The sequence below is a fragment of the Thunnus thynnus genome, chromosome 10, assembly GCF_963924715.1.
Source record: "Thunnus thynnus chromosome 10, fThuThy2.1, whole genome shotgun sequence".
Classification (NCBI taxonomy): Eukaryota; Metazoa; Chordata; class Actinopteri; order Scombriformes; family Scombridae; genus Thunnus; species Thunnus thynnus.
This window is the reverse complement of record NC_089526.1, coordinates 102,501-129,558: the sequence shown is the minus strand read 5'-3', so window position 1 is coordinate 129,558 and position 27,058 is coordinate 102,501. Positions and strand designations below refer to the sequence as shown.

At 43.1% G+C, this 27,058-nt stretch overlaps 2 protein-coding genes across 6 annotated transcripts in view; one reads left to right on the top strand and one right to left on the bottom strand.

Moving 5' to 3' along the window:
* The window catches only part of dcst2 (DC-STAMP domain containing 2), a 34,171-nt gene extending 32,061 nt beyond the window's left edge, over positions 1–2,110 (bottom strand). For both annotated transcript variants that reach the window (XM_067600213.1, XM_067600212.1), the window contains exon 1: positions 2,013–2,110. The gene's annotated coding sequence lies outside the window, so the exon portion shown is untranslated. The remainder of the gene's footprint in view (positions 1–2,012) is intronic.
* Positions 2,111–2,112: 2 nt separating this feature from the next.
* adam15 (ADAM metallopeptidase domain 15) overlaps positions 2,113–27,058 on the top strand; it is a 49,935-nt gene continuing 24,989 nt past the window's right edge. For 2 of the 4 annotated variants that reach the window (XM_067600207.1, XM_067600211.1), the window contains exons 1-10: positions 2,113–2,539; positions 8,835–8,926; positions 20,036–20,112; positions 20,183–20,261; positions 21,021–21,097; positions 22,288–22,573; positions 22,972–23,037; positions 24,282–24,353; positions 24,616–24,785; positions 24,864–24,948. In XM_067600207.1, coding sequence (XP_067456308.1) covers positions 2,407–2,539; positions 8,835–8,926; positions 20,036–20,112; positions 20,183–20,261; positions 21,021–21,097; positions 22,288–22,573; positions 22,972–23,037; positions 24,282–24,353; positions 24,616–24,785; positions 24,864–24,948 — 1,137 coding nt within the window. In that variant the 5' untranslated portion in view covers positions 2,113–2,406. The remainder of the gene's footprint in view (positions 2,540–8,834; positions 8,927–20,035; positions 20,113–20,182; positions 20,262–21,020; positions 21,098–22,287; positions 22,574–22,971; positions 23,038–24,281; positions 24,354–24,615; positions 24,786–24,863; positions 24,949–27,058) is intronic. The other 2 variants (XM_067600208.1, XM_067600210.1) reach the window with 2 other exon arrangements.

Sequence of the window (27,058 nt, the reverse complement as noted above, 5' to 3'; positions counted from 1 at the left end):
GAGGAGGTGGTGGAGGAAGTGAGGTGATGGAGGAGGTGGTGGAGGAAGTGAGGTGATGGAGGAGGTGATGGAGGAGGTGGTGGAGGAGGTGGTGGAGGAAGTGATGGAGGAGGTGATGGAGGAGGTGAGGTGATGGAGGAGGTGGTGGAGGAAGTGAGGTGATGGAGGAGGTGATGGAGGAGGTGAGGTGATGGAGGAGGTGGTGGAGGAGGTGGTGGAGGAGGTGATGGAGGAGGTGATGGAGGAGGTGGTGGAGGAAGTGAGGTGATGGAGGAGGTGATGGAGGAGGTGATGGAGGAGGTGAGGTGGTGGAGGAGGTGGTGGAGGAGGTGATGGAGGAGGTGATGGAGGAGGTGAGGTGATGGAGGAGGTGATGGAGGAGGTGATGGAGGAGGTGAGGTGGTGGAGGAGGTGGTGGAGGAGGTGGTGGAGGAGGTGATGGAGGAGGTGATGGAGGAGGTGAGGTGACGGAGGAGGTGATGGATGATATGAGGAAATATGAGGATTCAGGTGCAGAGTCCACCTTAGAATCAATATATAATCAATACATTCATTCATCAGCTAACTGAACATGCAGTGCTGTGTGTGATCACATGATCAGATCATTATGTAATCAGCTGATCCTCCTTCATTCACAGTTTGAGTTTAATCTGATGACAAGCTGATTAGTTTGCATCAGTGCTTCCTGGTGATGTCATCACTACCTGCTCTGACCCCGCCCACCTGTTATCCTCCAGGTGATCAGACGACGTTTACCTTTATTTACCTTTATGTATCTTTATTTACCTTTATTTACCTTTATGTATCTTTATTTATCTTTATGTATCTTTATTTACCTTTATTTACCTTTATGTATCTTTATTTATCTTTATGTGTCTTTATTTACCTTTATGTGTCTTTATTTACCTCTATTTATAATATAATATAATATAATACAATACAGTGCAATGCAATGTAATGTAATGTAATATAATGGGCAGGGGCCACCAGGGGCCACCAGGGGCCGCTGGCGCTGCAGCTGTCAGGATTAAACTCCAGCTGCAATAATTAGTCGATCAATCAATCAACAGGGAAATAATCTGTATATGTTGAACATTTAATATTATATTGATGTTTAATGATTCAGCTCCTCACGTTTTTACAGAAATCTAATGTTTGTGTGTTTGATAACGAGCTTCACACACAAAACTGTTAATCAATTAATCTATAAAATAGACTGAAGTTTAACTGATGATGAAAATAATAAGTGCAGCTCTAAATGAAATATCGGAAACACGTTTCAGTAAAATTTAAATTTAAAACAACAAAGTAAGATTAATTAAATATTAATATATAATATTTTCCTGCTCAAACTGTGGACTCTGATAGAAAAACATCTTTATATGCAGTATATATAGAGTATATATACAGTATATATAGAGTATGTATATAATATGTACAGTATGTATATAATATGTATATAATATGTACAGTAGGGTCCATAATATATATATCTGATATATAAATCAGCTGATCAGAGGAAACAGTTAAATCCACTGAGGAACTCTCGATGTGCGCGCGCCTGTGTACGCGTGCTTGTTTAATACATGTGTCAAGGCAGTCACATGTCAATACTACATCCGGTCATTTTTTCCCACAATAAAAGGGATTTTTATAAAACATTTTTCATGGAAATAAACAAATGCAGTTCTATTGATTATGGATCATATATCCATATATCAGCTGTGGATTGTTGTTGTTAGATGTGTTTGTGCAGGTTAATTGTGTTATTAGCAGGTTGTTAATTTAATCCCTGACTGACTAAAGTTCACGTGGTGAAGTTAAAATATGAAAACTATGTTTTTATTGTGTTTTATTGAAGTTATTTGTTAAATGTTAAAGACGTTAACAAAAGCCTCACAACATATATTTAACCTGAGAAATAATAATCTATAGTCTCCTTCATCAATAACACCTTTGATTGATTGGTTATTGGTGATTGATGCTTTCAGACGTGACACTCGTTCACCGACCTTTATTTTGAAGGCTGAGCCGCGGTGCTTCGGTGTCCTCGCTCACTCCGTTAACTTTACGCGGCTCGATGACGTCTCCGTTAGTTCCCGGTATAAACACGGGCGGTCCGGTGTCCTGCGGTAATAAGCTGCCTTCAGGCCTCTCGGGGCGGATAAACCAAACACTCCCGGCAGCAGCCGACCGGTCCCGCCGGCGCTAACGGCAGATACCGGACCGGACCGCTGTATTAACGGTCACTTCTCCGCCTGTCCTGCGGTACAGCAGCTCCATTCTCTGGATGTTACCGGGAAAAGAAGAAACATGGACTTTGTGTGGAGCTCCGCCACGGTGAAATAACAGGGAGACGGGACACACAGCAGCGACCTGTTGCCGGTAACCGGTGACGCAGAGACGATGAGTGGAGCCACCGGACTGTTGGTGCTGCTGCTGCTCAGCGGCCGGGATGCGTTCACGGCCGGCAGGTCCCTGAACGCACCGCACGACCGACCAACGGACGGGACCGAAAGTCTGACCGCGACGGTGTCAGGTAACGCTCACGTAACTTTCACGGTTACAACGTTCAGGTAACGTTCAGGTAACGTTCAGGTAACAGAGTTCAGGTAACGTTCAGGTAATAGAATCAGGGCTTGAACTTCATTTTTCAAAATGGGGGAATTCCCCCCTTAAATGCTTCATATGGGGGGTTTATACACATTGTGGGGTCAGTTAGTCAGTTAGTTAGTTAGTTAGTTAGCCAGTTAGTTAGTTAGTCAGTTAGTCAGTTAGTTAGTTAGTTAGTTAGTTAGTTAGTTAGTTAGTTTATACAGCTGTAGCCGCGGGGGGAAACTACTGGTGAGCGTAACTACAGGTCTTATTTTGTTTATTCCTCTGATTCTCTGAACTTATTCACTGCTGTGATTTGTCTCTTTCTCCTTCTCGTCTCTTTGAGTTGCATCAATGTCTTTGGTCTTTCTGTCAGTGTCTTCCTCTTCTCTGTCGTCTTCGTCCTCTATTCTTTCCCTGCATGCTGTCTCCTCTGCTTCATCTCTTTCCACTCTATAGCCGCTCTGTTAAAATCAAACTGCTCTGAAATGAGCATCAGATTAGTGAGGTTTGTATCACTCAGTGAATTTCTGAATTTAGTTTTAATCCTGTCTTCTGTGCTGAATCCACGTTCACATGACACTCTTGTAATTGGTATGATCATAGTTATCTTAAAGAGTTTCTCAGTGTCAGTGAATTCACCGATGTGTTCATGCAACACAGTCTCTGCAAACTGTTGGAAGGAAAATGAAGAGTATCACAAGAAACCTTGACCTGCTTCAGCAGTGCAAACTCTGACTGAGCTTCTCTGCACTTCCATCACATGAGAAGTGTGTCAGTAGGTTTTCTAGTTTCTCTGAACCGTAGAGAGAGTAATTCTCAGAGGACTGTTTGTTACAATGACTTTTTTGGTTCCAAATAGTAAACCATCTTCTGTCAATGTCATCTATCAAGGGTCCTTCATACCTGCCCTTCATGTCATCAAAGGCTGGTTTTTGAGTCTGGAAGTCAAAAGGTTTGTCACCTTTAAACTTGTTAGCATGAAGAGTGCTAACAATAATAGCGTGGACTATTATTTCTCTCAGGGCCTCTTTGGTACCTTCAACCATTAGCTTTGTCAGAGTCGTGAGTGTTGGAGGCGGCCGTGTGCTCCTGGATGTCTCTCGTGTCACCGATAATCACTGTGAACTGGCAGCATCTCGCTGTATGTGTCTGGATGAACTTCAGTTGTTTCTGTAATTCATGCAGCTTGTTAATTCTGACAGCAGAGTTATTGAAAAATACAAAAATGTACCTGTCTGCTCTTCCATCTACAATTTCAGAGTTCCTGAACAATTTGTTTTAGTCTTGTTGTTATCTATTTACATGTCATACGTAATGAGTCGCTTACTGTTACTGATGTCTGTGGTCTCATCCAGCACTACTGAAAACATCACCCACCAGTGTTCTTGCGACAGCTTGGTGCGTTTCTGACAGACCTTTCTCATTAAAGTAGCTTCCATAACTTGATGTGTCTGTTCAGCTTGTAATGGTTACCTGACAATCGATTGGACAAAACACTAACAAGCTGTCCTCTACCTCTGACCGAGGTATCGAACAGGGTCCCAAAATCTACATGCGAGACCATCTTAGCCTGCTTAGGGAACCAGAGTTCAGCCTGATGATGTCATTGAACCGCACTAACGGGCCTATTTAGTCAAGTATGTCCTGACAGCCGGGTCACAACGCAGGTGTGTGGGTGCAAATAGGTGTTGAAAGTACTCCAAGAGCCTTCTAACAGGTCAACACTGGAGGACGCCCACTCTGATGGTCTGAGGACACTTGCCCTGGTTTTACAGGGTGGCTTTGATGCCAGTTTAGCCAATTAAACAAATATAATTAAACCTTCAGTCTGATACTTTATTGATATAATACCTCTATCACAGGTGCATCACGTTGATCACAGTATACAACTCTAAACCTTTCCAGATCTGATAATCAATAAACTTTGCACGTTTATCCTCAGCAGAATCTCATTATACATTTTTAATATTGTTACGACCCGGCTCTTAGGCCGTGACAAAAACAGGAAGATACAAACGGTTGTACGTAAAAATCAATCAATTATATTTATTTTAAAAGAAATTACAACAAAGTAGTAATCTAATGTGTAAAGTGGTCAATCAGTAGATCAGTAGTGTTGGTGTGTGGATGTGTGATGTTGTAGAGTGTAAACCAAAGAGAAATGCAACAGAAACCTAACAAAAGAAACGTGGTTTCTGGGGGAGAACCAGCGATGAAGTCATGGAGCAAGGAATGAAATGGCTGATCCTAAATGCCTTCTGGACGGACTGGCCAGGTGCACCCAGTTGCATTAATTGAATCTCTGCCTACCTGCACCTAAAGGGACAAAACAAACACAGCAGCCCAAGACAAGACTCAAACCTCAGGGCCATGGCAAGCCAGAGGGCCGTCACAATATAAACAAATTCAAAACTCAAGTCAGCCATACCCCAGGGGGGTGTCTGCTCACCTTGGGGACCACGAGAGGACCTCAGAGACGTGAACAAGTGAGGAAGTTTGGTTGGAGTGTATAACAACGCAAACCAGTTTTATTTGGTTTTTACAAAAGTGAGTAATACAAAATATAAAAAGGAGAATAGAAAAACTTGAGTATAAAAATGCAAACAAGAAAAGACCCTCTCTAGGACTTAAAGAAGTTATAGAAGTTATAAAAATGCAAAATAGGCAAACTGGCAAAAAGACGTTATGTCGCAACCCCAAGAAGAGCTTCCAAGAAAAGGCCCCTTGGCTTTCTTGTCTTTACTTTTTATATTCCTTCCCCCAGTCTTGTAACTTTCTCTCACCCATATATGGTGGTCCGCCAGAACATCTTGCTGGCGTTGTATAAGAATATGACATTTCTTTGTTTGTCACTTACAACACAAAGTTTGGAACATTGACAGTTAACATACATCTGCTGTTTTACATTTGAGGTTAGGCTGTAGGGGTGTCAGCTACAGGAAACAGCTTCATTTTGGGCCTCAGGCTCCTCTACCTGTTGTCTGTTTCCTAGGTGATCATCATTTCACGGTTGTTTAGTTCGAGCCACAGATATATTCTGAGCCAGGTAATGTTCAGGTTACAGAGTTCAGGTAATGTTCAGGTAACAGAGTTCAGGTAACAGAGTTCAGGTAACAGTGTTCAGGTAACAGTGTTCAGGTAACAGAGTTCAGGTAACAGTGTTCAGGTAACAGAGTTCAGGTAATGTTCAGGTAACAGAGTTCAGGTAACAGTGTTCAGGTAACAGTGTTCAGGTAACAGAGTTCAGGTAACAGTGTTCAGGTAACAGTGTTCAGGTAACAGTGTTCAGGTAACAGAGTTCAGGTAACAGAGTTCAGGTAACAGTGTTCAGGTAACAGAGTTCAGGTAATGTTCAGGTAACAGAGTTCAGGTAACAGTGTTCAGGTAACAGAGTTCAGGTAACAGTGTTCAGGTAACAGTGTTCAGGTAACAGAGTTCAGGTAACAGAGTTCAGGTAACAGTGTTCAGGTAATGTTCAGGTAACAGAGTTCAGGTAACAGAGTTCAGGTAACAGAGTTCAGGTAACAGTGTTCAGGTAATGTTCAGGTAACAGAGTTCAGGTAACAGTGTTCAGGTAACAGTGTTCAGGTAACAGAGTTCAGGTAACAGTGTTCAGGTAACAGTGTTCAGGTAACAGAGTTCAGGTAACAGAGTTCAGGTAACAGTGTTCAGGTAATGTTCAGGTAACAGAGTTCAGGTAACAGAGTTCAGGTAACAGTGTTCAGGTAACAGAGTTCAGGTAACAGAGTTCAGGTAACAGTGTTCAGGTAACAGTGTTCAGGTAATGTTCAGGTAATGTTCAGGTAATGTTCAGGTAATGTTCAGGTAACAGAGTTCAGGTAACAGAGTTCAGGTAATGTTCAGGTAACAGAGTTCAGGTAACAGAGTTCAAGTAACAGTGTTCAGGTAATGTTCAGGTAATATTCAGGTAACACAGTTCAGGTAATGTTCAGGTAATATTCAGGTAACACAGTTCAGGTAATGTTCAGGTAATATTCAGGTAACAGAATTCAGGTAACAGAGTTCAGGTAATGTTCAGGTAACATTCAGGTAATAGCTAAACCTGAATGATTAAAGGAAGGATGTGCATGTGACCTTTGACCCCAGTCTAATCTGACGTCACTGTGTGTCTGTGTCTCTCTGCTGTGACACTGTAGCAGCTTGTGTTCCCAGCATTCCCAGTATTCCCAGTGTTCACAATCTTCCAGTGTCCCCAGTATTCAGTGTTCCCAGCATTCCCAGTATTCCCAGTGTTCACAGTGTCCCCAGTGTTCAGTGTTCCCAGCATTCCCAGTGTTCCCAGTATTCAAAGTGTTTCCAGTATTCCCAGCGTTCCCAGTGTTCAGTGTTCCCAGTGTTCAGTGTCCCCAGTGTTCAGTGTTCAGTGTTCCCAGTGATCAGTGTTTCCAGTGTTCCCAGCATTCCCAGTGTTCCCAGTATTCAAAGTGTTTCCAGTATTCCCAGCGTTCCCAGTGTTCAGTGTTCCCAGTGATCAGTGTTTCCAGTGTTCCCAGTGTTCAGTGTTCCCAGTGTTCACTGTTCCCAGTGTTCCCAGTGTTCCCAGTGATCAGTGTTCCCAGTGTTCAAAGTGTTTCCAGTATTCCCAGTGTTCAGTGTTCCCAGTGTTCACTGTTCCCAGTGTTCCCAGTGTTCCCAGTGTTCAGTGTTCCCAGTGTTCAGTGTTCAGTGTTCCCAGTGTTCCCAGTGATCAGTGTTTCCATTGTTCCCAGTGTTCAGTGTTCTTAGTGTTACCAGTGTTCCCAGTGTTCCCAGTGTTCCCAGTGTTCAAAGTGTTCAAAGTGTTCCCAGTGTTCCCAGTGTTCAGTGTTCCCAGTGTTCACTGTTCCCAGTGTTCCCAGTGTTCCCAGTGATCAGTGTTCCCAGTGTTCAAAGTGTTTCGAGTATTCCCAGTGTTCAGTGTTCCCAGTGTTCACTGTTCCCAGTGTTCCCAGTGTTCCCAGTGTTCAGTGTTCCCAGTGTTCAGTGTTCAGTGTTCCCAGTGTTCCCAGTGATCAGTGTTTCCATTGTTCCCAGTGTTCAGTGTTCTTAGTGTTACCAGTGTTCCCAGTGTTCAAAGTGTTCAAAGTGTTCCCAGTGTTCCCAGTGTTCAAAGTGTTCAAAGTGTTCCCAGTGTTCCCAGTGTTCAAAGTGTTCCCAGTGTTCAGTGTTCCCAGTGTTCAGTGTTCCCAGTGTTCCCAGTGTTCAATGTTCCCAGTGTTCCCAGTGATCAGTGTTTCCAGTGTTCCCAGTGTTCAGTGTTCAGTGTTCCCAGTGTTCCCAGTGATCAGTGTTTCCAGTGTTCCCAGTGTTCAGTGTTCTTAGTGTTACCAGTGTTCCCAGTGTTCAAAGTGTTCCCAGTGTTCAAAGTGTTCAAAGTGTTCCCAGTGTTTCCAGTGTTCAAAGTGTTCCCAGTGTTTCCAGTGTTCCCAGTGTTCCCAGTGTTCAGTGTTCCCAGTGTTCAGTGTTCCCAGTGTTCCCAGTGTTCAGTGTTCAGTGTTCCCAGTGTTCCCAGTGATCAGTGTTCCCAGTGTTCCCAGTGTTCCCAGTGTTCCCAGTGTTCAGTGTTCTTAGTGTTACCAGTGTTCCCAGTGTTCCCAGTATTCAAAGTGTTCCCAGTGTTCCCAGTGTTCCCAGTGTTCAAAGTGTTTCCAGTGTTCCCAATGTTCCCAGTGTTCTCAGTGTTCTCAGTGTTCCCAGTGTTCCCAGTGTTCCCAGTGTTCAAAGTGTTTCCAGTGTTCCCAATGTTCCCAGTGTTCCCAGTGTTCCCAGTGTTCAAAGTGTTTCCAGTGTTCCCAATGTTCCCAGTGTTCTCAGTGTTCCCAGTGTTCCCAGTGTTCCCAGTGTCCAGTGTTCAAAGTGTTTCCAGTGTTCCCAATGTTCCCAGTGTTCCCAGTGTTCCCAGTGTTCTCAGTGTTTCCAGTGTTCTCAGTATTCCCAGTGTTTACAGTGTTCCCAGTGTCCAGTGTTCCCAGTGTTCCCAGTGTTCTCAGTGTTTCCAGTGTTCTCAGTGTTTCCAGTGTTCCCAGTGTTCCCAGTGTTCCCAATGTTCCCAGTGTTCCCAGTGTTCCCAGTGTTCTCAGTGTTCCCAGTGTTCCCAGTGTTCCCAGTGTTCCCAGTGTTCCCAGTGTTCTCAGTGTTTCCAGTGTTCCCAGTGTTCTCAGTGTCCAGTGTTCCCAGTGTTCCCAGTGTCCAGTGTTCCCAGTGTTCCCAGCAGCTAACTGTGTGTCTGTCCTCAGGTGTGGAGAGGAAGTGGCGTCCCCCGCTGGAGACGACTCGTCCCTTCGTCCTGGTGGACGGACAGAGGAGGAGCCTGACTGAAGCCCTACAGGTCAGAAACCTCTTATCTCCAACAGGTCAAAGGTCATTGTTACTGGTGTTTTACTGGTGTGTGTATTTATGTATAACTGGTGCATCACTGGTCTGCTTATTTGTTTGTATAGTAGTTTAATACTGGTGGTGTACTTATTATCTGGTGTGTTACTGGTGTTGTTCTGGTGTGTTACTGGTGTTGTTCTGGTGTGTTACTGGTGTTCTGGACCTATGCAGGCTGTGCTCAGACTGGTTTCCATCAGCAGAGTCTGGATGTATGGTATGGGTGGGACACACACACACACACACACCCTTTCCGTCCTCTTTTGAGAAAACAAAAGCAGAATCAACACCCACCTGTTACCACGGTTACCTGATGGGACAGCTCGCCTGAAGCAAAGCCTCCTGGGAGTTGGAGTTGTTATGTTAGTGAAGCTGCAGCAGCGTTTGTGTGTTTTCTCTCACATTTTAAAAACCTGCGAGTCATCTGAAGCTGTTCTCGACATACTGGAACTCTGATGATGATGATGATGAAGTTTGACTGATGAAGTTAAACATGTTTGTCACATTTGTAGCCATTTTTTGACAGTTTGGTTTCATGTTTCACACCATGAACCAGCCGACTCTCCTCCGCTGCAGGTTTGTTAAAAGCTGTTTAAACCAGAGTGATTCAGGATGTTTGAGGCAGAAAATCAAAATCAAATGATTGCAAAGATAAACTGCTGAGTCTAAAACCTCAAATAACTTAAATTCCTCCTTCAATTCACAAAATCAAACAAACAATAGCAGCCTGCTACATTTAGCTGCAAAGTGCAAACAAGACAATTGATCATTATCAGCAGGTGATTATTAGAACCAATTTTGTTTCTTTTTCTTAATTTCTCATGCAGATTACCATCTAATTGATATTTATATATTTACTACATGAATATAAAGTAAAGAAACGGGCAGCTTCACTATTTACTGAACTTTATTGACTGTTTGTAAACACAGAGCAGCTGTTTAAACGCTTGTTGTTTCGCTGCTGCGTCTCGTTGGCTCGTTATTGGCAGAAACATTACTAGGAAGAGGGGAAGACATTTCTCTTCGTTTGATAACGTGAACAGTAAAGTTCGGCTCTGCTGACGGCTTCCCGACTCATTTCAAACAGACGAGAGGGAGAAGTGGCGGTCGAGCGATGAGGAGAGGGAGCGCTGGTAACGTTAGTGAGGAAGCTGCTGAATCAGATCAATAAAACGTTATTTTCTGACTGTTTCACAGCGGTTACTAATAAATAATCCCACGATGGCACAAACCTGCGGAGGAGCGCTGCAGCGCCTGATAACGGCATTAAGCTCCTTCTTCCCTTCGAGATAAGAAAATCCAAAATGTGTCCAAATGATCTCCTTCATCGCCGCTGGAGCAGGTTGTATTTGTTTTTCTGGCAGGTTCTCCATTGCTCGCAGTCATCTGTGAGACTTAGCAGCTAATTCATGTCAGGAACAAATGGAAAACAGCGTCGTGGCAAAACTGAAAAATGTGAATCGATTCAGAATCGATTCTGAGAGATAGAATCACGACTCTTATGTGAATCGATTTTTTTGCGCAGCCCTATTAGACAGCGCTCTCCACCACCATCATCACAACACCACATGAGGAAGATCTTTATGTACGATGATGTTCATCCCTCCAGAAGAGTTCAGACACTTTAGGATCAATAACAAGGCTGATGAACACTGTTCTTCTAAAAGATATCGTCAGTCTTTATATGGATCCCTTTAACAGTTGAACAATAAACTGGTTTCTATACTTTAAATGTTTCTAAATGACCTCAGCCTTAGTTTGGCATCTACACTGATACTCCTGATATCAGCTGATTTGTATCAGAGCTGAACCTCCGTCCTCTCGTCCGTCTGAATGGAGTCGACGCAGAGAGCTCAGCTAAAACAATTCAACTGTATCTGTGACGTCACCTGACAAGACGCTGCACCGGCCAATCACAGACAAGCAACACCTGGTGGACGACTTTGTAACAAGAACGCTGTCATTTACCTCGATGACTTTGATTAATCAATTAGTCGATAGACAGACAAAGTGAATAAAAACATAATATGAAGGCAATTTTTTAACATTTCATAAACTAAATGATTAATCTGCAGATTAATTGATAATGAAAATAACAGTTGCAGCTGTAAAACTGACCTTTGTGTTTGTTTACTATATTCTGACATTTTATTGACAAACATGAATCCAGAAAATAATCTGCTTATTAACTGATGAAAATGAAAATAATGTTTAGTTTGATGTGGAGAAGAAAAGTCTGTGTTTGAGTCTCAATAACTGAACTCTGTGAACATCTGACTGAATGTGGTTAAGTTATTAATAATGTGATTAATTAGTTTCATTCTGCTCTGAGCTGCACAAACTGATCCTGACGGTTGTTTGATACAAACAGGAGCAGAGAAACTGTTTCAGGTTCACACCATCACGTCTGAATATTAGTTCACTAAAACACGCAGCTTCACTTTCTGTGTAATAACAGACAGGAAGGAAGCTTCACCAGGGGGTTCCTGGGGGGGGGGAGGGGGGGGTGTTAGAGGACGGACACTTCCTGTGCAGCTGACAGAAGGTCTGAGATCATTTCCTGTTCAAATGACCACCTCTTATATTCGTGGGCTGGCATTTATATAGTGCCTCTCTAGTCTACACTACATGTCACATTCACCCGTTCACACACGTTCATACACTAGTCTTAAATGAGATTTTTTTTTTGGACTTAAAGGTTTAACAAATTGTGAACTTTGTGTCTTTTTCACTCATGCTAAAGAACTTCCATCCCAATGACGTGTGTTTGTGGCTGTAGTGTTATTTTATCCATTCATTGGCCCACAGAGTGTTTACAGGATGTTTTCAGGTCATTTCTTTACAGCAGGAAGTAACTTTTGAGATAAACTTTCCTTTTCTCTTGCTGTGCGCGGTGGTGCATCTAAATTCAATAAGGATTTTATACAGGACTCTGCAGACTTCTTGGCAGAATTATGTTAAAATATGATCGTTTTTTAATTGTTGGTGATTTTAATATACGTTTGCTGTGAAACCAGACCTCTGGTCAAAGACTTGGAATCTTAATGTCACTCAGTCGGTGACTGGTCCGACACCTGAACAGGGACACACACTGGACCATGTGTTGTCTTATGGTTTATGTGTATGTATCCGTGAAATTTGCGACACTTGTCCAGTTCAGTTTTATTTATATAGCGTCAAATCACAGAATCATCTCAGGACACTTTTCACATGAAGCAGGTCTAGACCGAACTCTTTAATTTACAGAGACCCAACAATTCCTTCATGAGCAGCACTTGGCGACAGCAGCAGGAAAAACTCCCCTTTAACGGGTAGAAACCTCAAGCAGAACCCGGCTCTACGTGGACGCCATCTGCTTTGACCGGTTGGGTTGAGAGAGAGAGAAGAGGGCGGGGGGGCACAGAGAAGCAGAACAACAGTAGCAACAACAACAACAACAACAACAACAGATACATGACTAGCAGCAACAAACAGCAACAACAGCAGGAACAGCTGGAGAAAGACAGAAGAAAGACATCAACATGTCAGCGCGGTCCATGTGGTTTCCTGTGGATGAGAAAGCACAAAGAACTCCGGGGAAGAAGCAAAGTTAGTAACATGCATTAATGGTAAATGAATACATACAGATGAAGAGGAGGAGAGAGGAGCTCAGTGCATCATGGGAAGTCCCCCAGCAGTCTAGGCCTATAGCAGCATAACTAAGGGTTGATCTTGCAGTTAGTACAAAATGCAGCGGTTTTTCTGGTGTTTTTCTAACTGGAAAAAGGAAGCGTGATCACATGACACCAGTAATGGCCTCTCTCCACTGGCTTCCTGTCCGTTTTAGGATTGATTGTAAGATGTTATTGCTGGCTTTTAAGGGTTTAAATGGGCTGGTGCCACCTTATCTAGCAGAAATCCTGCATTAGAGCACTGAGGTCAACCAACCAGATGCTGTTGGATGTTCTGAGGTCCAGGCACTAGAACAGGCGACCCAGTCTTTGCGGTGGCTGTTCCTAATCTCTGGAACAGTTTACCTGTTCATATAAGAACTGGTGAGACCTGAAAACTTCATATCTTTGCTGAAGACTCTCCTCTTCTCATTGGCATTCAGTTCGAGTTGAGCTTGACACTTTGACTTCATCTTCTAGTGTGCTGCAATTCTTTTATTATTATGTTTATTGTTTTCTTTTATTCCTATTTGGTATTTACTTATATATTTATTTATTTTGGTATTTTAAGCCTGTTCAGCACTTTAGTCAACTGTGGTTGTTTTAAATGTGCTATACAAATAAATTTTGACTTGACTTTTGACGGACCTCCACACCTATGGGCAGTAAGCAGGTATGATTTACACAAAGCAGGAGAAAATTACTCAGTAACAGGATAACCAAAAATGTAAGCCAAGGATAAAACATATGATGTGTGAAAATATCTATAGTTGATCATATTACTGCGGGGTGTTCCATTACATCATGATTTGGGGCATCTGACATTAGTTTGCATAATTGGTCAACGACAAAATATACAAAGCGTTTAAACTGTAAGTTACAGTGTGAGACTGAGGCGCAGCCTACAGGTCCTCATATGACACAGGCCTGTTACTATGACAACCATTCCTGTTTTAGTGTGTTTGCAGTGTGTCTTAGACATGGCTCTGCTGTAAAAAGCACAATGTAAATAAAGAAAATTAATTAATTTGTTCATTCATTAAGCCCCTAAACGTCTGTGTGGCGTATATGTAGGACTGATACAGACGGACTGGCACGTTTCTCTGGAGGCTAGTGGTTGTAAATATATCTGCAACTTGTTAATCAAGACTATTTAAATAGAATCAATAATGATTAAAGCTGCAAGCAGCGTTGAACGGGCCTTCGTGCCCTTGCGCATGTCGGGCCGCGGCGCAATCAAAGGGCTTCTGTGACGGGCATGTAGACGTCTTCAGACCCGGCTGTTTTCAGACAGTTCAAGAAGGAGATAAACATCACTTCCTTTGTCCACTGTTTCGCCCGCTGCTGGGGCTGCTTTACATCACTGATGGAATATTGTCATGTAGACGTGTTCAGGCCGGGACTCTTATCAAACATGTAAAGTCTGGTGCAGACTGGAGCATTTACAATAAAGTTACAGCAACTTCCTCTGTCATGGCGAAACATCAAATCTCAACGGTGTGAGGATGAGAGTTTCCTGCAGGGTGAGACATGTCTGTCTCGTTCACACCTGTATGTCTCGCTCACACCTGTCTGTCTCGTTCACACCTGTCTGTCTCGTTCACACCTGTCTGTCTCGCTCACACCTGTCTGTCTCGTTCACACCTGTCTGTCTCGCTCACACCTGTCTGTCTCGTTCACACCTGTCTGTCTCGCTCACACCTGTCTGTCTCGCTCACACCTGTCTGTCTCGCTCACACCTGTCTGTCTCGCTCACACCTGTGGCATAAAAATCATGCAAGTTTTGGGCCCATTCACTTGAATTTCAATTAGTAAAATTGAAAACTTTTGATGAGTTTGTGTGTAAAACAAATTAATTTCCTAATTTTCATCAAGTCTATTTTTAGGAATATAAAGACTTTTAACTAGGGATGCATGACATTAGATTTTTGCCGATATCCGATATGCTGATATTTCCAACTCATTGTGGCCGATTGCTGATGCCGATATATGCACATATTTTTACCAGCTGGCTGAGGAGGCTATCATTCATACAAGCATAGATTATACTATGATCAGGAAAGACAATATATGAAGGAAGAACTTAGGAAGACGAGTTCAGTAGCTCAGCATTAAAGTTCTTCCCTCATATAGTCTATAGTCTTTCTTGATCATTAGTACAATATATGATTGCATGTGTAATAGTCTCCTCAGTCAGTGCATATATGAACATCAGCAACTGGCAAAAACGACAATCAAAAAGTGATCATGTTAAATAATCATGATCTCAATATTGAACAAAAATAATTGTGATTATGAATTTTGCCATAATTGAGCACCCCTAAAAACACACACACACACACACACACACACACACACACACACACACACACACAGTTTAAATATGTATGTAATGAATTGTTTTCTTTAAGAAACTGTTACTTGAACATTTTTCAGTGTGCTCCTAAAGTTATATGTGGGCTCCTAATTTTTTTCATTTAGGAGCACATGTGCTCCTTGAAAAAAAAAGTAAGGATTGAACACTGCTGTCAGATGTGTAGAAACAGGAAGTAACTGGAGTGTGGAGCAGTCAAAGGGCTTCTGTCACAGGCATGTAGATGTTTTCACCCATCGCCCCTCCCATCCCCTCCCTCTCAGCTGGACAGAAGGATTTCAGAGTACTCTTCTTGTGAAATATCCTCATAAATCCCATGACTTTGGCCAAATCCTACATTAAAAATCACATTTTTTGTAGGAATTTTCGTCATGAATCCATTGATACAGGTTTGAAAGTGGTCGGACTTATAGTTTAGACGTCAGACGACCCAGTTTGGCACAAAGTCCATGCCCAGAGATTGCCTCCCCATGGTTTACATTGTAAGGTGTGATGTTGCACTGCAACTTTCAGGGCTTACTAAATCTAAACCGTTCGAGTTATTACAAAGTTTTTAATAACTTTTGTTCAGCACAGTGTGATAAGTCATGTATTAATGTCTGAAGCTGGTACCATTAACGCCCTCGGAGGAGATAGTGTTTATTCAAGGTCCAAAATTGGCACAAAGTCGTACTTTGAAATTGAGATTGCGGACTTCCTGTTGGATTTAGGTCAGGGGTGTCAGCGTATGATTTGTAGGTCTTGATGAGACGAATAATTGAGTTTTGGTTCGATCTCTCTACGACATTCCTACGGGCCGTGGCGGCCGTTTTAGATACATAGGTGGCGCTCTCGAGCACATTTTGGCACTTTGGGGGTTAATTTTTACGAGTTTTTGAACATGTTTAGAGTTGAAGTGGCGGATTAGTAAAGAAAGAATAAGAAAGAAACAAACACACGAAATACAATACGGTCTTCGCCCTTTGGGCTCAGGCCCTAAATATAATAAAGTAGCGGGCTGGAAGGGTTGGTTTCCGGTTTTGCTGGTCCGGTTTTGCTGGTCTGGTCCGGTGTACAAGCTTAAACCTGTTTGATTTTATGCATTTGTCATTATGAGACATCTTAGCCTCTCACACGGAGGCTCTGACACTGACGGCGCCGGCCGCCGCTGGACGCCACAGACGAGCGGGAGGAGGGAGGCTGACCCGGCTAATGGTGCAGAACCAAAACCCGGATAAACTCCCAGCCGGTCTGCTTCCTGCTTCCAGCGGTCTGAGAGCATCTTGTGTTTTGAAAACAACCCGTGGATATGAGGGGATGTGACGGATCTTTTTCCAGCCCGTGCGGTGGCTAGCAACTAGGTAGCATGGCTAGCGTCCTTAGCATAGCGTAGCCATGCTGTGCTGTGTGTAGCCACGGTGTTTCCAGGTTAACAACCAGAACTGACTGTGGTGCTGCGACACTCTCATTCATGGACAGGCAGGTGCACCACCTAATGATTAAACTCGGCATTAGGTCGGTATTTAGCTTAATATCAAACCGGTCTGAACATTTTTGCATCGGCTACTGGCTTATGGACATTTTAGGGGCAAATGATGAAATCTCCTCATGAACAGCTGACATTCATCAGGTTGAAACCACAGATTTACCAAGAGTTTGTTGGAACAAACTTCACAGAGAAAAGTGAAGTGATTAAACATGTTTTTAAAGGTCTGTGGTGATTAAACATGTTTTCAGGCCTGAGTCTCACCAGCAGAGACGAACTCTGTTTCTTCTTCTGCTGCTGCTGCGGTCGGCAGCTTGAGCCTCGCCCGACGTTTCTGCAGCTCTGACTTCATCTGGCTGCTGGACAACAGACATGACTTCATCACGGGGGGGGGGGGGGCTTAGGGGAGAATATCTTCTTATCTTCTTCTGTTTTTGCTAACATTAACATTTTAACATTAACAAGCTGTGGAAGTGGCTTCTTACCAACATTAAACTTAAAGTCTGGAGCAGAGAAATGTTTTTTCACACCAGGCTGAATAGAAGAAATAAAGGAAGTGACACACCCAGCTGACTCAGCCCCCCCTCCCCCATCCTGCTGCACAATGACCTGACCCCACCACCACACAAAGACAGGGTGGAGAAAACAAACACGCCTCAGAGGGGAATTCTGCTCATTTTAGAGGAAAACTCCCCAAATCTGTCTTTTAAATATGAAACACTCAACTCAGTCCAACTTTATTTGTCCTGTGAGGACTGATGCAGACAATCAATAAGTTTATCTCACAGCTACAATCAATCAATATCAGTTTAAACTAATGTGTGATATGGAACAACATGGACATGATGATGTCACAGAAAGTAATATTAAAGATAATAATCAATAATAAGTCGTCACATGAAGCAACTTTTTTACTTTTGACTTTAAAGTTTATTGATTTTTTTTTGTTTGTTTGAGCTAATCAATAGTTTATGATCAGCTCTAATCAGCACTCAGGTGAAAGAAAGAAAACGACAGTCTGGATCCTCAGCTGACGTTTTGATGTGAATGTTTGATCGTTTTTTAAAGTGATTGATTATCTCTGATCATCAGAGATAATCAATGCGTTGCAGTGAAACATGTCTGACTTTGTGCTGCTGGTATTTATCAAAGTCAAAGTGTTTTATAAAAGTGACTCGTGTTTCTTCCTGATTTAACTCAAGTTTTTATTTTCTTTTATCTTTAATTACTGGAATCAATTTTATCATAAAATGTAATGATTTTATTATTATTATTATTATTATTATTATTATTATTATTATTATTATTGTTCAGATATGAGAGGGACCTGCAGGTTAACACGAAGGGCGTTTATTCATCTTCTGACCGACGTCGTGTCGGCTGCAGAGATTTAACAGGAAAACTGTTGTAACTTCCTGCAGAGCTGAGAGGAGAAAGCGAGGCGAGGACAGGAAGTGTTTCGTCTTCAAAGAGCAGCTCCATTAACAGGCAGCACTACAGGAACACTCACTGATTGGATAACGGATGTACATAGCCCCACCCACATCCTAAGTGACCAGAAGCAGGAAGTGACAGAGTAAAAATGGTGGAAACAGATGCGTCCCCATAAACCGCATTTATCAAACTGTTGACAGGACGCGTCCAGCTGCAAACTGTCATTCGATTAATTACTCGTTAATCCATGAAGGTATTTATTTGTAAAAGTTTCTGAAGATGTCGCCTCAGGTTTGAGGAAACTGTCGGACATTTGTCACTATGACATTTTATAGACAATTCATCGATTAATCAGGAAAATCACCTGCAGAATAATCGATAAGCAGCTGGCACAGGAACTTCCCAGAAGCTGCAGCTCCACTAATCAACTGAACTTATCTGTTATCAAACTGGACTGTTCACATCCCTCATTTAATCTCTGTACTGGTCACTTTCATATGTTCCATCAAACTGGACTTAAAGAACCACTGACTGCTGTTTAAAATCAGCTGACGTAGAGTCGACTGTTTAGGAGGTCTCTATGTCATGAAATTTATATAAATGGTAGAATAATAACAGCCACCTCCCCCACTAGCGCACTCATTTTGAAATATATGCAGATCCAGACAGTTTTAGCTTCAGCAGCTAACAGCAGCACTGACCTGCTGGAGGAAATCTCTCTGCTGATAGCCGCTGATAGCTACTGATAGCTGCTGTTAGCTGCTGTTAGCCGCTGACAGCTACTGATAGCTGCTGATAGCTGCTATTAGCTGCTGATAGCTACTGATAGCTGCTGTTAGCTGCTGATAGCTGCCGTTAGCTGCTGACAGCTACTGATAGCTGCTGATAGCTGCTGATAGCTACTGATAGCTGCTGATAGCTGCTGATAGCTACTGATAGCTGCTGTTAGCTGCTGATAGCTACTGATAGCTGCTGTTAGCTGCTGATAGCTGCCGTTAGCTGCTGATAGCTGCTGATAGCTACTGATAGCTGCTGTTAGCTGCTGATAGCTGCCGTTAGCTGCTGTTAGCTGCTGATAGCTACTGATAGCTGCTGTTAGCTGCCGATAGCTGCCGTTAGCTGCCGATAGCTGCCGTTAGCTGCCGTTAGCTGCCGATAGCTGCTGTTAGCTGCTGATAGCTGCTGATAGCTGCTGATAGCTGCTGTTAGCTGCTGATAGCTGCTGTTAGCTGCTGTTAGCTGCTGATAGCTGCTATTAGCTGATGTTAGCTGCTGTTAGCTGCCGTTAGCTGCTGATAGCTGCCGTTAGCTGCTGTTAGCTGCTGATAGCTGCTATTAGCTGCTGTTAGCTGCTGTTAGCTGCTGATAGCTGCTGATAGCTGCTGTTAGCTGCTGATAGCTGCTGTTAGCTGCTGATAGCTGATGTTAGCTGCTGATAGCTGCTGTTAGCTGCTGATAGCTGCTACAAATGCCACAAACTTGTATCTGAAACCCCAGTGGACAGAATTTCACCAAAATTGGTGAGCATGCTCTGAGGGCGAGTATTAACCTAAATCTGAAGCATCATATTGATCAATGCAAGTGGGCTTGGCTTATCACATATTTGCTCATCACTCAAGATGCCTTTGAGCAATCCTGATTAAACTCAGTGGAGACATGCGGCGCTTTGTCCTGAACATTCACATCAAGTTTCATTCAAATCGGATGAAGGAGGGACGAACGGCACGATTACTGAAGTGCTGCAGCTTTGTGGTCATTCTCACTCCTATAAACAGACTTTACTCACATTAGGTTTTGAACCTGTAAATTGCAGCTTGCGGCTATATCTATTATATTTATTATTATTATTATCATTGTTATTATTATTGTTATCATTCTTCTCTGCCCCCCCCCCATGCTCTTGTCACCTTCATATATTTCATTTCAAGTCTTATATCGCATTTCAAAATTAGTACTATTCCATTCTGTAAATAGATTTTAAATTTTTACTTTAATTTTAATATTACTTTGTTTTTTTATTATTATTGTTGTTACCTTCCTCATGTTCTATTATTCTTTGTGTGCTGCATAATAAAACAGACTTTAAATAACGGTCGAGTGTTTAAGCGGCTCAGTAAATGACGTCTTCCTGTGCGTTTTCAGGACGGTCACCCGGACCGGCTGCAGTGCGGTCTGGAGGTGGGAGGACGCCTCTTCCTGTTGGACCTGGAGAAGAACCGGTGAGTGCCGACAGTCAGTAAAAACATTCAGTCTGTAAAGTTTCTGCTCTCACCTGTTGTTCCTCTGCAGCGACCTGCTGCCCAAACCGCCCAACGTCTTCTACTACCTGCCCAACGGCACCGGAGTGTCTGTGAGAGCCGACCCTGTGGTGAGTCAGCGAATGCACCGCCATCCATCCTCCCTGTGTGTGTGTGTTTGTGTGTGTGTGTGTGTGTGTGTGTGTGTGTGTTTGTGTGTTTGTGTGTGTGTGTGTGTGTGTGTGTTTGTGTGTGTGTGTGTTTGTGTGTGTGTGTGTGTGTGTGTGTGTGTTTGTGTGTGTGTTTGTGTGTGTGTGTGTGTTTGTGTGTGTGTGTGTGTGTGTGTGTGTGTGTGTGTGTGTGTGTGTGTGTGAGTGTGTGTGTGTGTGTGTGTGTGTGTGTTTGTGTGTGTGTGTGTTTGTGTGTGTTTGTGTGTGTGTGTGTGTGTGTGTGAGTGTGTGTGTGTGTGTGTGTGTGTGTTTGTGTGTGTGTGTGTTTGTGTGTGTGTTTGTGTGTGTGTGTGTTTGTGTGTGTGTGTGTGTGTGTTTGTGTGTGTGTTTGTGTGTGTGTGTGTTTGTGTGTGTGTGTGTGTGTGTGTGTGTGTGTTTGTGTGTGTGTGTGTTTGTGTGTGTGTTTGTGTGTGTGTGTGTGTGTTTGTGTGTGTGTGTGTGTGTGTGTGTGTGTGTGTGTGTTTGTGTGTGTGTGTGTGTGTGTGTGTGTGTGTGTGTTTGTGTGTGTGTGTGTGTGTGTGTGTGTGTTTGTGTGTGTGTGTGTTTGTGTGTGTGTGTGTGTGTGTGTGTTTGTGTGTGTTTGTGTGTGTGTGTGTGTGTGTGTGTGTGTGTATGTGTGTGTGTGTGTGCAGCTGTGACAGGTGTTGTTTGTATCTGCAGACTCACTGTTATTACCACGGCAGCGTCCGAGGATTCCCTCAGTCCAGAGTGGCAGTGAGCACCTGCTCCGGACTCCGGTCAGTCTTCATCCTCTTCATCACAGCCCATAATAACCCAACACTCATGTGACCTCTCAGGTTCAGGGTCGGATACATTCAGATCCGCTTTATAATCTTCGGTTAAGTGAATGTTGACACATCGATCAGCTGATTCATATCAATGAAGCTGATCAGATTCATGTGTGGATTTAAAATGAAGAACATTGTGACGGATTCGATCAGCTGGAGCTCATAAAGCCTCCTCCACAGATTTAACAGATGGACGGTTTTTAATGAACAGACTGTTAATGATCCACATCCAGAGAGGGACTCGGTCCACCGCAGCAGGAAAACGTCTCTCTGGACGCAGATCTGAACACAAAGTTTACAGAACGTGTCGTCTAACTGTTGAAACTCTTTCTAAATACTGAGAGGAAACATTTTGTTCTCCAGCAGCAGTGAAGGAAAGTCAGAAACCTCCTGATCCAGATTTACTGGGTTCAGGTCTTTGTGTTCTCAGCAGAAACGTGAGCGCAGCAGAGTGACGATTCAGCGTTCCTCTGCAGGTTAAACTGATCTGGATTAATAATGTGAGTGACCTCTGACCCCTGCAGCACGGAGCGCGACGGCTGCAGCGGGATTAGTGGATTTGTTTATCGGCTCACGTGAAAAGACCTGGTCCCGGTTTAGGGTCAGAGCCGCGTACACAGAAACCTCAGTCCACCACACTGAGACCTTTATTTAGCAGCTCGGATTACTGACAGCTGAGAACATAAAACTATTAACAAACAAATAAATAAAGACACTTCAGTCACATGAGACACGTTTCACAAACACACTGATGTTTAGTAGTGAACACAACGCTGACACATCAGCAGCTTCACTCGTCAGCTGCTGAACGACGAGACGCTGAGACTGAACCAGAACAGATAAACAACGAGCTGAAACTCACTATAACATATAGATTAAAGGCATTTTAACAAATCAAAACATTTTATATGAACAACAGATCAGATGACGGTGAAATAATAAGTTACGTTTGGACTGAAAGATTCATGTAGATTAAAAGCTGTTTACAGTAGAGCTTTATGATCCAGTTAGAAATCTCTGATAATCTGCTTTAATCAAACCAGATTATCTGATTGGCTCTCCTCAATAATTTCAATCTTTACATTTTACAACAGGAAGTGTGATTATTCAGCTTGGTTTGGGTTTGTTTCCTCCCGCAGCGGCATCATCGCCATCAACTCCACGCTGAGCTTCGAGCTGCAGCCGCAGGAGGACGAGCACCTCCCCCTCCACCACCAGCAGGAGGAGGAGGAGGAGGAGGGGGGAGGAGGGGAGAGCGGGGGAGAAGGAAGTGGAGGGAGCGGAGGAGGAGGAGGAGGAGGAGGAGGAGGAGGAGGAGTCCACCTGCTGTACTCCACCAGCCCTCTGGAGAGCAGCGGTGGGGGGGGCTGCGGGGTTTCTCACACCGCCATCCCCCCCATCCACAGCTCCACACACACACACAGGGTGAGACTGCTGACGTGCCCTGAAGCAAGGCAGCAGCGAGACTCTGCTCTGCTCCTGTTGGTTAGAAATGATGTCACATCAGATGTTAGCGCCGTGTGAGATCCACAACTTCCTGTTTTATTTGAAAATATGATTTGATTTGTACAAAAGAACATTTAGATATAAAAACACAGAGAGACAGGAAGCTGAACGCTGGAACTCAGATACGATCAATAAGCAGGATTCATCCTCCGGGAACACGATCGATCTGAGATTCACTGAAACAGACTGTAGACTTTATTGTTAGTTATATTTATTATATATTTAACTTATTCTGTATTTCTGCTGTTTATTTGTAATGTAGCCTCAGTATTAGGAGAAGATGTTTGACCTCTGACCTCTGTGTGCTCTGTCTGCAGAGGAAGAGAGACATCCTGTCTGAGACCAAATACATCGAACTGGTGCTGGTGGCCGATCACAAGGAGGTCAGTATAATGATCAGCTGATCATAAACTGAACAGTGATGAAGGCTGTGATGTCATCATGTTGGTTTAATATTTCCTGATGGAAACACACATCGAGCAGGTCTAGACTGAACTCTTTAGTCTACAGAGACCCAACGTTCCTCCATCAGCAGCAGGAAAAACTCCTTTAACAGGAAGAAACCTGCAGCAGAACCCGACTCTATGTGGACGCCGTCTGCCTCGACCGGCTGGGTTGAGAGACACAGAGAAGCATAATAACAACAATAATAGCAATAATGGTACCAATATTAGAGATAAGACTAGTAATAATAACAACAGTTATAGCAGGAGAAGGTGTCAGAAGACGCCACCATCCCCACAGCCACGACCATCAACGTCAAACACAATAACTTCAGTTTTATCTGAGTTTAGTAGCAGAAGGTCATCCAGGTCTTTATGTCGTTAAGGCATGTTTGGAGTTTGTTTAACTGATTGGGTTCATCAGGCTTCATTGATAAATATAATTGGGTATCATCTGCATAGCAATGAAAGTCTATGGAGTGTTTCCTAATAATATTACCTAAAGCAAGCATATATAAGGTGAATAGAATTGGTCCAATAACAGAACCTTGAGGAACTCCGTGTCTAACTTTGATGTTAAACATCACATGATGTCACAGGATGTCACATGATGTGTGATGCTGAGACAGGAAGGGAAGACATTACTGAGACCCAGCTGATAAAAACCAATCCAGAGAGTTTGATGTCCTGTTTATATCCGGCATTAACATGCGTCTCCTCGTGCTGCTTCAGTGACTACTTGTGATCTCACTTCTCCGCTCTATCATGGATGTTTAATAAGAGCTTTTATAATATGTCCATGTGCTATATATGCAAATAAACAAGTACATCATTTCCATTTGCAAAGACTGAATTCTTTGTTGTTTTTAACCAGTGGAAGGACCGGCGGTCCGCTCCGTCCAAAGCTCCGTTCAGTTATTATGATTCATCCTCTGAGGATCATAAATGTGTGAAACTAATCTGCAGTAACATATTTCTGACACAAGATGGCAGAACTTTCATTAGAAATCAGTCTACAGTGTCTGTGTGTTTGAATAGAAACATTTGTGCTTTAAATCTTAAATGATATATGTGTTGTTTTTATATATACACATACATACATACATATATATATATATATATATGTATGTATGTATATGTGTATTATATCCTGATCATCTTACTAAACTTTCATCTCCTCACAGTTTCTGAATTACCAGAAGAACAACAAGACCATCATCTACCGCATGCTGGACGTGGCCAATCAGGTGGACTGGGTGAGACCTCTGACCTTTCACCTCTGTCGTAGCAAATCACCTCCACCTTTCTCTCCAGGAGACATTTCTCACTCACACAGACATGGTCTGGTCTCTGCGTTGTTAATAACAGATGTCGTCTGGTCTCTGGTCTGGTCTCTGGTCTGGTCTCTGTCACTAAGCACTGAAGCATTTTACATGTTCATACAATCGTTTCCCTCTGACCTCCTGTCACCATAGTAACGGGACAGATGGACTGAGCCTTCTCTGCTTCCTGTTGCAGTTCTACCGTCCTCTGAACGTCCGTGTGGCGTTGACCGGTCTGGAGATCTGGAGCGACCGGGATAAGATCCGGGTGGAGAAGAGTCCGACCGACACCCTCAACAACTTCCTGGAGTGGAGAACCAGAGAGCTGCTGCCACGCCTTCGCCATGACAACGCCCAGCTGGTCATGTATGACATCACACCACAGGAACAAATCAGCCGCAGCTTCCCGCTGACGCTTCAGTCACCATCAGCTGTGTCTTACAGGGGCGGGACGTTCGACGGCACCACGGTGGGGATGGCGTCTCAGTCGTCCATGTGCTCCAGAGACCGGTCAGGAGGGGTCAACGTGGTGAGTGAACACTGAACTGTCAACTCTGTAACACACAGGGAACACCTGGAAACACACTGACTGGTAAACAACAGTCACAGATGACATTTTATTTTATTTTATTTTATCTTTATTTAATCAGGCAGCCTCATTGAGATTATTTATCTCTTTTCCAAGAGAGACGCGAGATCAAGACACATTCATGACAAGAACACAGTTACACAACGACACAACACACAAGGAATTAATAAAAACAGTTACAGATAAAAAACATCAGATAAAGCTTTAAAATCTCCAAGAGGAATTTAAGACTCCAGTTTGAGGGCAGCAAGAGAAATATACATAATATAATATTTATATTTAATATACATTAAAGTTTTAATGGCAGGATAGTCAGAGTCACTGGTGGAGAACACATGTACTGGTCTGCATTTAAAACCAGTCTGAGTGGTAACTGGGTCAAAGGTCGACTGAAGATGAGTCAGTGTCTGGGCTGGGGGAGGGGGGGGGTGGGGGGGGGGAGCCTGGGACATATAAAACTGTATCATCTGCAAAAAAAAATAGACATTGAAGTATTGATTAGGAGGAATTATGTTAATTATGTATAATGTAAACAGTAATGGACCAAGGACAGATCCCTGTGGAACCCCGTTTCTAATGTAAGAGGGTTTGACTGAGAACCATCAGCTGAGTTCACTCATCTAAACCTGCAACCTGTAGTTTATGAAGCAGCATTTTATGATCAATGATATCAAATGCTTTTGAGAGATCAATGAAGAGAGCAGCACACAATAGTTTTTTATCATGTTATCAATGACTGAAACTGCAGCTGTGACTGTAGTAAGTTTAGAGAATCAATAAAGGTTAGTGGTTGTAAATTGACCAATGATTCTATTTCTATTCTAGAGATTTTTGCTGAGAAAGGAAGTTAAGAAGATGGATGGTAGTTGTTGAGATCAGAGACATTATTACCTTTGTGTAAGGGAACTACTGAGCTTTTCCATGAGGTTGGAATCTTTCCTGTTTGGTTAAAACGTGACCTGAACAGATTAAAGGACACTTAGATGAAGAAGATATGAGTCAAGATGATCTGCACTGTTTTTGCATGTTTTTAATCTCAGCAGAGCTTTGTGAACATCTGCAGTGCTTACCAAATTAAAACAAATTGAGAAAAAAGGAAAACCAGTCCTCAGGGGTGCCTCTGGATCTAGACTTGGACCAGGCTTTGTCTCTGCTGTGGATGGCATTGGGTTAGGGTTAGGGGTTAGGGTTAGGGGTTAGGGTTGTGGATGGCATTGGGTTAGGGTTAGGGTTAGGGGTTAGGGTTAGGGTTGTGGATGGAGTTGGGTTAGGGTTAGGGTTAGGGTTAGGGGTTAGGGTTAGGGTTGTGGATGGAGTTGGGTTAGGGTTAGGGTTAGGGTTAGGGTTAGGGTTGTGGATGGAGTTGGGTTAGGGTTAGGGTTAGGGTTGTGGATGGCATTGGGTTAGGGTTAGGGTTAGGGTTGTGGATGGCATTGGGTTAGAGTTAGGGTTAGGGGTTAGGGTTAGGGTTAGGGTTGTGGATGGAGTTGTGGGGAGAACCAAGACTTGTCAAAAACCTGTAAAAAAATCCTGAAGATTAAAATGCTTATTGTTTCTTGTGGTGATGATTTGAGATCATCAGTGCAACAGTGATCACTAACATCAAGGACAAAACCTCCAGAGGCAGTAAGTATGATCTCAATTAATGTGGAGTTAAGAGGGTTTTTGGTCTGGTGGGTTTGTCTATGAGCAGAACTCAGAGAGCCAGTCCAGGATAAGATCTCCCATTATTGGATGGGGGGGTACAAACCAACAATGGTCACGTGCACGTCCCTACCAAAACAGAGGTGCTCTGAGCACAAAGGTGATTTCATGGACAGTGACGCAGATCACAACTCCGCCTCTCTTACGTCTTCAATCGCATGTGGAAACGTTGAGTCTATAGTAATATAATCTATAGTGACGTCGTTATTTAGGATCTTAGTCACATGACGGTGACGGTGATGGATTATTTCTCTGCATTCATTTAATTCAGAGAAATATTAATATTATACACTGTATGTATTATTAAGTGTCTGCAGGTTGATTTTAGTATATATACATATATATA